This window comes from Camelus ferus, chromosome 13 (assembly GCF_009834535.1).
Source record: "Camelus ferus isolate YT-003-E chromosome 13, BCGSAC_Cfer_1.0, whole genome shotgun sequence".
NCBI classification, from domain to species: Eukaryota; Metazoa; Chordata; class Mammalia; order Artiodactyla; family Camelidae; genus Camelus; species Camelus ferus.
This window is the reverse complement of record NC_045708.1, coordinates 28,450,245-28,463,933: the sequence shown is the minus strand read 5'-3', so window position 1 is coordinate 28,463,933 and position 13,689 is coordinate 28,450,245. Positions and strand designations below refer to the sequence as shown.

General features: G+C 52.9%; 1 protein-coding gene across 3 annotated transcripts; it reads right to left on the bottom strand.

Moving 5' to 3' along the window:
* Window positions 1–353: 353 nt before the first annotated feature.
* MFSD2A (major facilitator superfamily domain containing 2A) lies at window positions 354–12,697 on the bottom strand. Of its 3 annotated transcripts, none has more exons than XM_006188036.3 (14): window positions 12,412–12,697; window positions 10,869–11,000; window positions 9,291–9,415; window positions 5,095–5,218; window positions 4,881–4,959; window positions 4,364–4,521; window positions 3,808–3,898; window positions 3,568–3,689; window positions 3,263–3,346; window positions 2,668–2,751; window positions 2,459–2,571; window positions 1,893–2,036; window positions 1,616–1,792; window positions 354–812 (listed from the first exon to the last, which is right to left on the bottom strand). In XM_006188036.3, the coding sequence occupies exons 1-14, from the start codon at window positions 12,502–12,504 to the stop codon at window positions 749–751; spliced, it is 1,590 nt and encodes a 529-aa protein (XP_006188098.1). In that variant the 5' UTR covers window positions 12,505–12,697; the 3' UTR covers window positions 354–748. The 3 variants fall into 3 exon arrangements, with proteins under 3 accessions (XP_006188098.1, XP_014417542.1, XP_032349816.1); XM_014562056.2 differs by having other exon boundaries at window positions 10,869–10,997; window positions 12,412–12,645; XM_032493925.1 differs by having other exon boundaries at window positions 778–914.
* Between the last annotated feature and the right edge of the window lie 992 nt (window positions 12,698–13,689).

Genomic DNA, 13,689 nt, shown 5'->3' with positions numbered 1-13,689 from the left:
AGGTGGTGGTTATAGCCTGGAGTCTCACAGACCTGGGATGGTTTTCCACTTAGGTCACTCTTTGGCCATGTGAGTTTAGCTAAGTCCCCCTCAATACTGGGGCAGTTTCCTCATCTTTAAAATGGGGACAAGTCCTGACCCAGCAAGACAGTTTCCAGGATCAAGTGAGAACACCAGGAAAGACAGAGGAAAGCTTCCGCACTGTGCCCAGTACAGATAGGTCCGTAGTAAATGTTAGGTGTTACCGCACCTGCAGATACCTTCTCCCCATGTAGGGCCCCCACAGCTGACTGCTTCTTCTACCTGAGTCTTAACACAGAAAGGCTCAGGGAGTAGCCAAAACCAAAGACAGAAACAGGCAGCTCCGTTTTCCAGCTTTTATGAAAATTAATAACATTAATAGCTCACAGACATATACATACACACACATTGCTTATGTACATGGTCATTAAGTTATTAATTAGTCTCTGTATAAAACGTTTCTACATTAGTGTTCCGGGCTAGGCCCGGTCAGTCCTTGGCATATTCACAGTAGCAGTCTCTGGGCTTGGCCCCTGGGCGGGCAGGGGAAGGCAGCCTGCTGTCTGAATGACCCGCCCCACGATGGGCACAAGAGGTGTCCTGGGTCACCTACTCTCAAGTCTTTGGCTTCCCTCCTGGCATCTGGAGACCAGCTGTTCAGTGAGCAGGTGAGCAAGCCTGGTGACTCAGGCCCTGGGCGTGGTGGCTTTGGACCACCCAGCAGGCCCTAGAGGATGCTGGCCAGCTCTGTGGAGTCTGTTTCAGAGCAGCCCGAGCTGCTGGCCTCTTCCCTGCAAGAGCCAGAGGAGATGGGTTGGAGGAAGCATCCTTACCCACCTGCTTGCTCTTCGTGGGCTCTTGGCTCTTCAGTCTAAGCTGGCTGCCAGGCTAGTCTAAATCAGAGGACACGGACAGTTTGCTCACTCTCACTCAGCTCAGAAAATTCGATTTGCTGTTCTTGCTGCCCACCAGGCACCCCAAGCCCTAGTCCTGCACCTTGGCCTGGGCGGGCTGATGCGCTGGTGTGACTCAGTCCACCCTGCCCTCTGGTCTCCCAAAAGGCAGGGCTCCGGCCACACCTGAGTTCTCGCCCGCCAGGGGAGTGAGCTCTGGAGTCAGAATACCAGGGCTCAAACCCCAGCTCTAGCCCTTATCAGCTGGGCCAGTCCCTCTTCCAGGTGAAGCCTGTTTCTTTATCTGCCGAGTGGGAATCACAGGGATCTCTGACACCCAGGGTTGTTGGAAGGACATGGGGAAATCATGAGTACATCCCCCAAAATGTAAAACTTCTTGAGGGCAGGGATTTTTGTTTCACTCCCTAGAGCGATGCCTGGCATGTGGACTTCCAATAAGTATTTGTTGAATGAATAAATGTCACACCACTGAGCACAGCACCTGGTGCGCAGCTAAGTGTTCAAAAAGTGTCAGCTCCCATGCTAATGAATCAGCAGCGGGAAAGGAGAGGGTACAGGAAGAGCCATCAAGGGAAGATGGGCAGGAGCCAAATCTGGGCTTGGTCCCAGGAGGCATGAACTAAAGGCTTAGACTGGGTGGTACCCCCTTGTCCACCTCCCCGTCCCCTCCCCACTCATACCTCAGAGCCTGCAGGGCCTTCTTATTCTGCCGCCGCTTCTCCTCGTCGATGGGATACAGCTTGAACAGCAGCAGGCCTAGCAGGATGAGGACTATGGGAGCCATGGTCACGAGCATCTTCAGCGTAAACTTGACACGTGCCGGCTGGGAGCAGGAACGGGTCTGGTACCCAGTGAAGCTGTGGGACCCAGTGGGTAAGGAAGTGGTGAGGATGGGGCACCTGAGATCTGGCCCCACCCAGCGCCAGCCAGTCTTGCTCAGCCCCCTACCCTACTCACTCCAGACTGAGAGTGGAGATGCCCAGAGAGACTCCGGAGGCAAACTTGGTGAAGAAGACGTAGAAGGAGAAGAAGATGGGCTCAGTCCCATGGATGTGGGGCTGCTTCAAGTGGAAGTCGTCAATGACATCCGGCAGCATGGACCTGTACAGAGTGGTGGCAGCCATGAGGACCCTCCCACTTAGCAACCCCAGGCCCCCACTAGCCCATGTGATGCCTCTCTCAGGAGTGGTTCTCTGGGAGTCTGCAGTCCCATGGCACAAAGTTCAATGAGATGGCTGCTTGATGGATATAAAAAAAGGCCTCTTCCTCCAAGATGAAGCAGCCTCAAGTCTAGTTGCTCAGCTGGGAAAGTAGAGTGCAGGCTAGATCTGAGACCGCATTTCCCCTACTGACTAGGTGTTCTTGTGCAGTGCACAACCTGTACAACTGTCCTGGGAAGACCTGCCCCACCCCTAACCTGGACCCATAGAATGGCCTGCAGTAGCCCCCACAGGATTATCCCCAAGGAGCTTCAGAACTTGGGGGTGGGGTGCTGGAGAAGCCAGGGGCCTCTATATACTTACCAGGGTAGTAAAAAGGCGGCTGCTACACTGATGCCGGCTGCCACAGCTACCACGTATGTGACGATCAGGTTACTCTCCATGAGAGCCACCAAGATGAGAAATGGCACTGCTGACTTAGCGGAGCAGGTACACAAAGATGAGTCAGTTGGAAGGCTCCCATCTGTAACCCCCAAGCCAGCCCAGGTCCTATCCCTTCAGCCCCCACTCACTGAGATCCCAATGTACACAGCCATCTTCTTGCCAAACCGGGTTAGGAACCACTGCCAGATGGGAATGGTGACTGTGGCTGAGAGCTGTGGATGGGGAAAGGGGGTGAGGGAAGTGAGTTAGAGCCATGGAAACCCTCCTGCCCTTTCCAAGACCCCAAAGGGGCTTCCAGCCTTGCCCGAGAGCAGCCAGATGCCGTTATCTGGACAGTGAGGATGTTCACCAGACACCCCTGACAGCTTTCCAGGGGAGCTGACAGCAAGTTTTAATCTCATCTCCTGCCTTCTCTGAGCATGGAGCTCCAAAGTTCTTGACCTTCACACCTTTGCTTTTGTTATGCTCTCTCCGTGAACATCTAACCCAAACCCTTTCTCTTTTCTCCCCCGTGATACTGAGATATAATTGACATAAAATTGGACTTTAAGATACCTTTCTTTCACAGTCCTATCTAAGCAACTGTAGATCAGATCCAAATGTTCTGAGAAGCTTCCCTCATCCCTCATGACCTTGGGCCAGTCTGGGAAACATCCTCTGGCTATCTAAAGAACCACCTCGCAGCCTAAGCCACTTCAGCTACCCTCGGGGTCCCACACGCACCATGATGGCCAGGAGCAGATTCTGGAATTCGTTGCGGAAGCCCAAGGTGTAAGTGCAAAACAGGGCGAAGTTTCCCTCTACCAGCTGGGGGTCAGGGCAGCGTAGTGGGAAGGAAAGGCAAGGAAAGAGGTGATGACGGGGCTGAGCCTCCCCAAGGCACTCCCCATGCTCCAGGGACCTCTGCTTACCCCACCCTCATTCCGTCCCACCTGTCCCTTACACTTTGTCACATCTTGAGTCCGGAGCCTACCCCACCCCCACCGCACCCCCACCCATCAGGCTGAGCACATCAGGGCCCCACTCACCATGAAAGCCAAGGAGGTGAAGAGGAAGCCAGCAATAAGCTTGATGTACGGGCCATGGGTCATGACCAACCGGAGGCCCCGAAAGAAAGACATTGGCTTGGCCTGCTGAGTCTCGTAGGGTTCTAGGGGCCAGAGGGAACAGTGAGGCAAGAGCAGAGGCCCCTCCCAGAGCCTGAGTTCCAAGCAAAGGGACAAAACCATCCCATTCTGGGGCCTGCACCCCTCCCAGGGACCCCTCACCTCTCTGCTCCCGCACGCCCAGGATCAGGATGATGGCGCAGATGACATAGATGGAGGCAATGACCCCTGCTGCCAGCAGGTATGCGTTTTGCTACAAATAGGGTAAAGGTGACAGAGAGGACAGTCAGTCTGATCTCATCCCAACTCCCAGCAGCTCTACTCAATGAACTTGGACCAGTCCCTTCTTCTCTGGGGGCCTCACTGTCTCCATCTGTGAAATGGGAAAATCAGCCAGCCTGGCTGTTGCTTCCCAAGGCTGGACAAAGTCCAGATGAACAGGTTAATTAAGTAAGAAACCAGGTTGTGGAGTCTGAGAGCCCACAGTTCAAATCTCCCCAAATCTAGTTTCTGCAATTCACTAGCTCGATTACCCTGGACAAATTATTTAGCCTCTATGTGCTTCAGTTTCCTTATCTGCCAAGGGGGCATAATTAACACTTTGCCTATCAAATGCCCAACATTTATAAACACTAGCCATTATTACTACTTTCAGTATAACTGCAAACCACCCCATCATTCTTCATCTCCCCAGATCCCTGCCCTGCCCGGGCCTCACCGTTTCTTTGAGTGAGGTGGTGCTATGCGTGTGATTGGCACCTTCCAAGGTTGCTGTAGAAGCATTGGGGTCCTGGAGACAAGGTGTATCTGCTTGGCCCACAATCTGCCCCTGGATTGCGGTGCCCAGCACTGTGCCTAATACCTCCACCGTCATCCCTAAGCAGGGAAAAGAAAGTCCTTTGGAGGGGCCACATGGCTTGTGGGCCTCCAGGGAGGAAGGTCAGATAGACAGAAGCCCATCTGTAGACCCAGGTGATGGTCGCAGCTCCAGACAGGGTGGTGAGGCAGATGGCACCTTGGTCTAAACTCGTGGCCTTGCTTTGTGAACTCTGCCTGGTCCCTGCACCTCTCTGGTCTCAGAGCAATAAGGGGATTAAGTTACTTTTAAGATGGTCTCACACCTATTCCCGAGAGCAGAGAGCTGGGCGCACATGGGAAGAAACATGATAGGAGGGTCAGGGAATCCAGGACCCTGAGTCCCGGGTGGGTGGGATCAGTGGGCTGGGGTGACTTACGATACGCGGTGGCAGAATCCCGCTCACTCTGCTCTGTGCTGATGAACATGGTGAGAGCTGAGTAGGGAACGTGGAAACACTGGCATGGAAGAGAGGCCCTCGGGCAGTCAGATGATGGACAAACAGATGTGGCGTTGGGCACCAACCCCGAAGGCCCCAGGGACTGCCCTCACCCCTGCCCCCAGAGACACCCAGTGGACATGCCCACACTCACCGTGACCAGCGTCTCAAAGAGGCAGTAGAAAAGCAAGTACCACAGGGCCTGGCCCTGTTGGAAGTCAGGCACGAACCAGATGAGGAAGTAGGCAATGATGGCCAGGGGGGTGGAGAATATGATCCTGAGGAAGGGGAGGGTCTGAGTTGGGGCTGGATGCCAAAACCCCAAGACCTGGACCCAGTCTGGACTGCTCTGCAGCCCCACAGGGTGCCCACCAGGAAGGAAATTCCTCCCCCTGGATCCACCCACCCCTGGGTTTCAGGGAAGAGACGAATGGCCAAGCCCAGAAGAGCAGACTGAGACAGGGACCCTGGGCCACAATCCTGAGCATGGAGTATAAGGTCAGACCCTGAGCTTTGCCTATAGCAGGAAGCAGGGGCTTCCTATGGGCTTGGGGGCTGAGAATGGAGGTCAAGACAGGGGAGGAGGAACAACCCCACTGGTGGGGTTCTCACCCATGCACACACACAGGGGTTGGGGAGGCCAACTTCAGGGCAAGGTTTCCCTTCTGGAGAAGCCATGGAGGAGGACTGGGCCTAGTGAAATAACTATGAGAGGGACGGAAGGGCAAATGCCTGCCTCCCCACGTGTGAGTCCTACACCATCCTAGTTAGATCTTTGGGTGGTCCAATTTCATGGCATCAATATGAAAACCAGCAGAGAGCTGTGGTTAAAAGAAGCCACACTTCCGGCTATAACTATAAATAACTTGGTCTTGGGCAAGTTATTTAACTTCTCTGAGACATTTTCTCCTCTGTAAAGTGCACATAGTACTAGAAGCTACTTTACCGTCAACATTTACTCAAGAAATATTCTAGTGCCAACTCTGGGCTGAGCGCAATTCTAATGACTTGGGATGTATCACTGAACAAAACAAGTCATTGCCCTTGGGGAATTTACATTCTAAATGGCAAACAAAAAATAAACACAAATAAAGATATATACATAGATAAATAGATAAATAAAAATCCAGTCTTAGGAATGAACTTCTGATACCTGCTACAACATAGATAAACCTTGAAGATACTATGCTAAGTGAAATAAGCCAGATACAAAAGGCCAAATATGGTAAGATCCCACTTAGATGAGTCAAATTCGTAGATAGAAAGTAGTCGGTGGCCAGGGGCTGTGGGGGCAGGGAGGAATGAGGTTAGTGTTTAATAAGTACAGAGTTTCAGTTTGGGAAAAACAAAAAGATCTGGGGGGCAGAGGATGGGAAGGGATAGACTGGGATTTCAAAATTGTAGAATAAACAAGATTATACTGTACAGCACAGGGAAATATAAACAAAACGTTATGGTAGCTCACAGAGAAAAAAATGTGACAATGAGTGTGTATATGTCCATGTATGACTGAAAAATTGTACTGAACACTGGAATTTGACACAACATTGTAAAATGATTATAAATCAATAAAAAATGTTAAAAAAAAAAAATCTCAGACTTTGGGGCCTGAGCAAATTGAGGACTACTGTGTAAAAAGAAAATTTTTAAAAAGTCACTGCAAAACTAAAGGGATGTGTCCATTTCAAAAATTAAAAAAATAATAATAAGCAAAAGAGAACAAAGGCTAGAAAAAATTAGAGTTCTTCCTTTACTTTCACCTGTATTTCTATGTTATAAAAATAGACTTATTCTGAAAATCTTAAAAAAAAAAAAAAAAAGATCTGGAGATGGTGGCAGAACAATGTGACTATATTTAATGCAACCGAATTATACACTTGAAAAAGGCTAAAACAGCAGATTTTTAAATGTTTAAATAGTGTATTTTACCACACACCAAAAAAGCTATGTAATGTATTAAAATATGATTAAGTTGCTGTGGAGGAAAGAAATAAAGCAGCTAAAGGCAATTAGGGGTATGGGGGTACAATTCCCAACCAAGTGGCCAGGGTAGCCCTCATTGAGGCGGCATCTGTGCCTAGATTTGAATGAGGAGGAGTTGGCCTTGCAGATGTCTGGGGCAAGAGCATGCGGGGCAAAGGGAACAGTGAGGGCAAAGGTGGGAGATGGCCCGGCAGGTCTGGGCAACAGCAAGGAGACCAGTGGGGCAGGAGTGGAATGAGTATGGGAGATGGAATTAGGAAATGGGGCTGGAGAGGAAATGAAATACCAGGTCATGGAGGGCCCTGCAGCTCATTGTAAGGACCTTGGTTCTATTTCGTAGGGTTGAAGCAGTTTTGAGACGTAAATAGTGGGTATTAAAATGTAGAATGGTGCCTGGGACACAGCAGGCGTTGGCTGTGATGATCACACCAGGGAAGCCCAGGGGCAGAGTTCAGGGAGCTGCATTGGCCTGGGAATCAGACCTGAGGTGCATCTCCCAAGTGACCCCACTGACACCCTGCCTCTCATTGGCGGCCTTGGGGACTCCATGTCTGTCAAAGTCTCCCTGGTTTGAAAAGGATTTCAATGCTGGTAGAGGGCAGGGGCTGGTCTGAGGCCTTGCAGGAGTGGGCCTGAGCTCATGAACCCTGAAAGGCCCAGTCTCTTCCTACACTGAGAGGAGAAGGGGTGTCGAGTCCCAGGCCTGAGGAGGGGCCAGGGTCCTAACTGGATGGGAAGGTGGGTCACATACACCACATGGCAGCCCCTTAGCCCCCTGATAAAAGACAGAGGTGGGGGCACCACCTGGGAGGTGTCACTAGGGGTTACCACCCAGATGGGCGAGGACATGTACATACATGATCAGTGCTAAAATCAGAAACTAGCCTGAAAGGCCCTCTTCACCAAGCTGGCTGCCACACCTGCCCAGGTGAGGTGTCCTCAGATCCTACCTCCCACAAGGAGGACCTCCTCTGCTCTCCCTCCCTGCCCCACCCCACCCCTCCCAAATCCTCAAGGAATAAATGTGCTTTTAGGTAGCCTTCCTGGAACACTCTGTACTCTCCTTGAAGGCTGTCAAGCAGCCATGCTTAGGAACCGAATGTGACTGAAAGTAACCCTGGCTGCTGCTGCATTGGGCTGGCCTGAGCCGCTGCCTGCCATTGGCTGTGCCTCATGAGGAGATGTGGCAGTGGAGCCCCGCCCCTACTAGCTGCCAAGGAGGTGGGTACAAGGCCCAGTCTCACTGGCAGACTCACTGGGAGCCCCAAGCAGCCTGCCCAGGTAAGGAAGGCTCTCCTGCCCCCAGGGCCCTGAAGCTTGGATCAAAGGCGGCAACCTGGGCCTTTGCCAGGGACTGGCAGGATTTCAGTGGGAGGGGGGCCTCGTGGGAAAGGAAGCCGTGGGTGGGGTGGGGGGGGTGGGAGGGAGGCATGGACTGCGGGAAGAGCTTTGAAGGCCTTCAAGGCCGGAGACCAGGTATGGGCGCCCCTGGGGCAGGAAGGCGCCCATTTGAGCCTGGATGGGCTGGAGATGAAAGGGGTATGTTCCCCCCTAACTACCAAGCAGGATGTCCTGGAGGGAACCAGAGCTCGGGGCCTGTCAGCCTGTCCCACGTGCCTGCCTTTACTGTCTGATCTGTGGCACCACCTCCCCCAACCTCCCCTCATAGCCTCAGGCTGAGTAGTACCGGATTTGTACTTAGAGTAAAGGTGGTTCACATGGTCCGAGGAGCCAGAGGCTTCACCTCGTACCCTTGCCCCAGCACCAGGAGCCACTCTGCAGAGGGGCCAAATTATCCATCACTTAATGTGTGCCAGGCACTGCTCTATATATTACGTATTTTTAAAAAACTTAATCCTCACCACAACCCTGTGAGATAGGCATAATTATTATCCCCATTTTGCAGATGAAGGAACTTGAGGCTCAGAGGTGTTAAGTGACTTGCCCAAGGCTGTACAGCTCTAAGTGGTAAAGCTGGTATTCAAGCTGAGGCAGGCTGGCTCCAGAGCGTATAACCTCTCAATCACCGGGCAGTACTACCTCAGCTACTCTGAGAAGCAAAGGAGTGGGAGCAGCTAGAATTCCACCTTCATGGGAGGGAAATGAATCCCTGGGGAGTCATGGAACCTGGGCCGGGGGAAGCTGCTCAGTCTAGCAACTTGGCCAGCTTGGCTATGAACTGGCAGGGGTTCCAGTGCCCATGCCAGGGGCAGCTGAGGCCTCAGCTGGGGTTTCGGCACTCAGGTTTTTGTATCATTTCCTTCTCACCCCCCACAGCCTGTGACAAGCCAGATGAAAGGACCAAGGTGTAGTAGATATGCCGGAAGCCCGGCCTTCTGCTACCTCCAAGGAGCCTCTTCTACTCACCAGGGCATGAGGCGGCCTAGGCGGGTCCAGGGAGATTTGCTAATGCAGAAGCCCACCAGCGGGTCTGTGATGGCATCCCAAGCGCGGCCCACAAATAGGATGATAGAGGCAGAGAAAGGGTCCACCTGGAATAGGGAACAGGCAAAAGATGACCCCCTCATCCTTCTACCCCACCTCAGCCCTCACTGATGGGCAAAAGTAAGGCTCCCCACCCCATCTCAGCCAGGCCACTGGGACACTATGCTGCTCCCACCCAGGCCTTAAACATCATCACTTGCCTTGTTAATAATGACAATACCAGTTCTCCAATAGCAGTAGTATTGTGTGCCTCCTTAAAAACTTTTCCCAGATCTGCCACCAATGAGAATGAATCCAGAATTCATTTCCTTACCTCCCTCTCACAGCCTGGAGCCCCCAGCCACCAGAAATATCACAAATAGTACTTGTTGGGTTACCACAGTGGGCCTTAATTTCCCCAACTGTATAATGGGAGTTATGAGCCTTATCTTACAGGATCAAGCCCTATGTTGAATGTGGAAAAAACAATCCACAGATGCTTTGAAAAAGTGGCCTGTCACTATCACCACCCACTCAAGCTATCCCCTTCCCCACAAATGTTCTAGATCTGAATAGACAGCTTCTCCAGGCTCCTCTTTATCCATCAAGGCTCTACTATTGCTATTGCTCCAGGAAGCTGGAGGCTCTCTCCCACACTGCAGTTTCCCCAATCTGACTTTTCTAACCCTAACACTCAAGAGTCTTATACTTTGATAGCAGGTTCCTCATATTTGCACCCCAACCCATGGGAGTTGCTCGAACACGTGCTGCTTGAATGAAGTCATTTTTCCTTTCTGGGGCTCAGGGTTCCCCACTTATAAATGAATACAACTAAGCTGGCTTGCTTGCAAAGTCAGATGCTACATACAAAAGACAGCCAGTGCATGAGCCCTGAAAGCCATGGCTGTTCAGCTTCCTAGTCTCCCACCAGACAAGGTGAATTCTCGGGATGCCAGGCTGCTGGTCAAGGCTTTGCAAAGTACAGAGGAGCCATGCTTCACCCTAAGTACCTGTCCGGGTCAAAGACCCTGTATCCTGAGGTACCTTAACTTAGCCTAGCACTTGAGGGCGCCTCTGCCCACTGACATGCCTCTTTTTCAGGTAAAAGTGGAGTGCACGTCATCCACAAGCCTTGCAGCAACTACCAACCCCTGAGCCAAGCCAGCTGACCGCTGTCCAGCCGGGGACATGGTGTGCCAGCCTCTTCTAAGAATGGCCTGGTTTACAGCGGGCCCCATTCTCTCTCACACCATCGCCTACCCCTCCAGGCTCTGTTTCTCTTGCCAGGCAAGGAGGACCTGCCTGATTTGCCAGCTAAGACTCCTGGGGCAGAGAGACTCTCCTTCTGGATACTCTCCAAAGCCTTCTTTTTTCTTATCCACTGTGACTCTGAGAGACAGTAAAGTGGGATTCCCAGTCCCATTTCACAGATGGGGAAAATGAAATGATCCTATCCGGGAGTCCCTAGTCTTTCCCACCTTGGGATTGCTGGAGGAGCCCTGAGGGGCTCAGCCCACTCACCTGAGCTACATCCAACAGGTAGATCTGCAGGAAGAACCCCAGGGCACATCCCGTCACCTGGTAGGGGGCCCCCCCAACTGCATAGCAAAGCTTGTTGCAAACGGACAACTGTTGTTTCTTCTTTGGTTCCTTCTGGGAATAAGAGGAAAAAGAATGAAAAGAGATTCATGATCCTGACCTCCATCCTAGAAGGTTCCAGAGGCAGGACCATCCCTCCAGCCAACTCTCAACAAGTCTGCCTTGCCCTGTTCCCACCCAGGGAGTTCCCATCTCCCAGAATAAAGGTACTCTCTGTTCTTAGCAACCTGGGAAAGGGGAATCCATACTAGTAGGAAGTAGCACCTAGGCTACCCCACCTCAGATCCTTATCAGGCATCATCCCTTAACAACTCCCCCCAAGGCCTCAGCCACATTTCTTTCCAAGTTGGAGGGGGACCACGTTCCAGCAGTGGACCTGTCCCCACCTGGTACCAACTGTCACAACCTGAAAATCCTCTTGCTGCCAAGAGCTGCCTAAGCCTAGCCCCACGTCCTGCCCTGGTTCAGAGACCAGAACCCACCTGCCCACTGGGTGAGGACTCTAGAGATCTGTAAGAGCCTGGCTCAGCTGGCTGTAGGCACAGCTGTTCCTTCCATCTGTCCCAGAACCTCCTTGGCCCCTGGAGGCAGCCAGACCTTCAGGCAAACCCAGGAGCTGTCCTACCCTCCCTCTCCCTGTGCCCCTCCCCCAGTTCCCAGGGGATCTTGGAGAGGGAAGGAAAAGGCCTCTAGGTTCAGGGCTGGGCCCTCTCTGGGTGGGGCACTGGGGAGATTAACGTTGCCCAGGGAAAGCAGAGATTACTCATACATGGTAGCAACGTAATTGCTTACCCAAGCTCCTTCCAAAGATGGGTTAATAAAATTAAAAGGAAAAGGCAGTCACTTCCCAGAAAATATCTGCCTGGGTTTCCTCCCCGGGGCCGCCTGATTTCATTTGGTCCTTCATTACGTCTGGGGATGGGACGGAAGGTCAAGACACGCAGAGCGCTGCACGTGGGCCAACACCCCCCCACACACACACAAACGCTTGCGGAATGCGGCTCCTTTAAGAGCAGAGCCTTGTTCTTATGAATGAACTTGAGCGGCCTCATAGCAGAGTTGAGAAACACGCGGAGGCATGTGGGGGTAGGAGGTAGGGGTTGAGAGATGGAAAACCAAGAGGGTTTCCTAGATTTCTGGGGTTTCTCTGCCCTAGAAGGGTAGCGAACTTTAGCGGCTTGTTACAGAGAAAAGGAAACCGGCTAGGCAGAGCGGGGTACTGCGTGGAACTGCAGGCGGGGCCGCTCCCCAGAGATGCTGAGGGAAGTGGGCAAAACGAGGGCCTCTGGCTACAAACCTTCTCCATCACCCCCTGCCCCCAGGGCACCCCCGGGCCCTCTCCTGCCTCTAGGCCTACCTGTTCCTGGCTAGCCCAAGGTTTCCCAGAACCAGGTCTACCCCTCGACGCCCCCATCTCAGCCTACTCCCCACCCCTGGCCCTCTACCCGGTGTGCCGGGCCCTCACCTTCACCTGGGCCGGGCGTTCGCCGGCTTGGAGTATGCTCGTGGGCAGCAGCCCCGCGGCGGAGCCGCTCTCGGCTCCCTCTCCTTTGGCCATGACCCTTGGGCCACGCCGCCTGGGACCAGGAGGCTGGGATGCTTCTCTGCTCCGCGATGCTCCTCTGTTCCGCGGGCTTTCGCTCACCCAGGGCTCGCCTTTTAGCCGCCGCCGCCGCCGCCGCCGCCGCCGCCGCCACGGTCACCGAGTACTAGAAAAGCCGGCTGGCGGGGAAGCAATGCTCACACTCCACCGCACACACCATCGTGCCTCTTAAAGGTTGGGCCCTGCCCTCTCTGATCCGGCCAATCCGGGAGCCCCACTCCGCCGCCACCCAATCCTGGAGCCCGCCGGTCCTCCCGCCTGCCCAACCCTCTCAGCAGTTTGTGCCACGGAGCCACATTCTCTAGCCTTAGAATCCTCATCCGGCTGCTCGTGCTCCTCGCATCCCAGGGGGAAGGCTGAGAGACCCACCTGACACGCACGAGGAAACTGAGGCCCAAGGCTAAAACTGACCTGTCCAAGGTACCCCAGAGTGGGTTCTCCCTGTAGTTGGACCTACACCCGATGAGTTCTGACCCCCAGGTCTAGGAAAGTTAGGGGCTCAGAAGCCCACTGCCCCTTTAAAATCTGGATTCAGATCGAGTCTCTCTCCACTCCAAACCTGGAGGATGTAGCGCTAGCGCTTTCCTAACCGATGCTCCTCTCTCCTCCCCTAAGACGGACTGTTTCCTCTTCCCGAGAATGATGAGGCCAGGCAGTCGCTACCCAATCCACTGCTACCTAATCCGGCAGGAAGCTCCCAAGTTGTTGAGAGGAGTCGGGACCACAGCCACTAGCGCACAGTGATGATAACAGCAGCGTTTAATGGAGCGCTTCCTCCAAACTTGACATGATCTCATTCAGCCCTCATAACCACCGTGCAAGGGTGGTGCTATTATTACCCCCATTTTACAGCAGAGGGAAGGGAAACTCAGAGAAATGAAACAGCTATCGTGTGGCCAAGCCAGGCCTGAAAGATTTTGCCCCATTTCAACGTCTTCTCTACAGCCCCGCTTTATCCCTGTCAGCAAAAATTACCAGACTGAACCTGTCTCCTCAAACAAGAAGCCCTGGGAGATACAAAGCTCTGTGTGGAAACAATCAAGGAAAGATTTGAAAGAGAGTACTGAACAATCTGGTCCTTGAAAGAAGATGAGAAGCCAGACATGGATGCCAGGAAACAATCTTTTCTACTACTTCTGG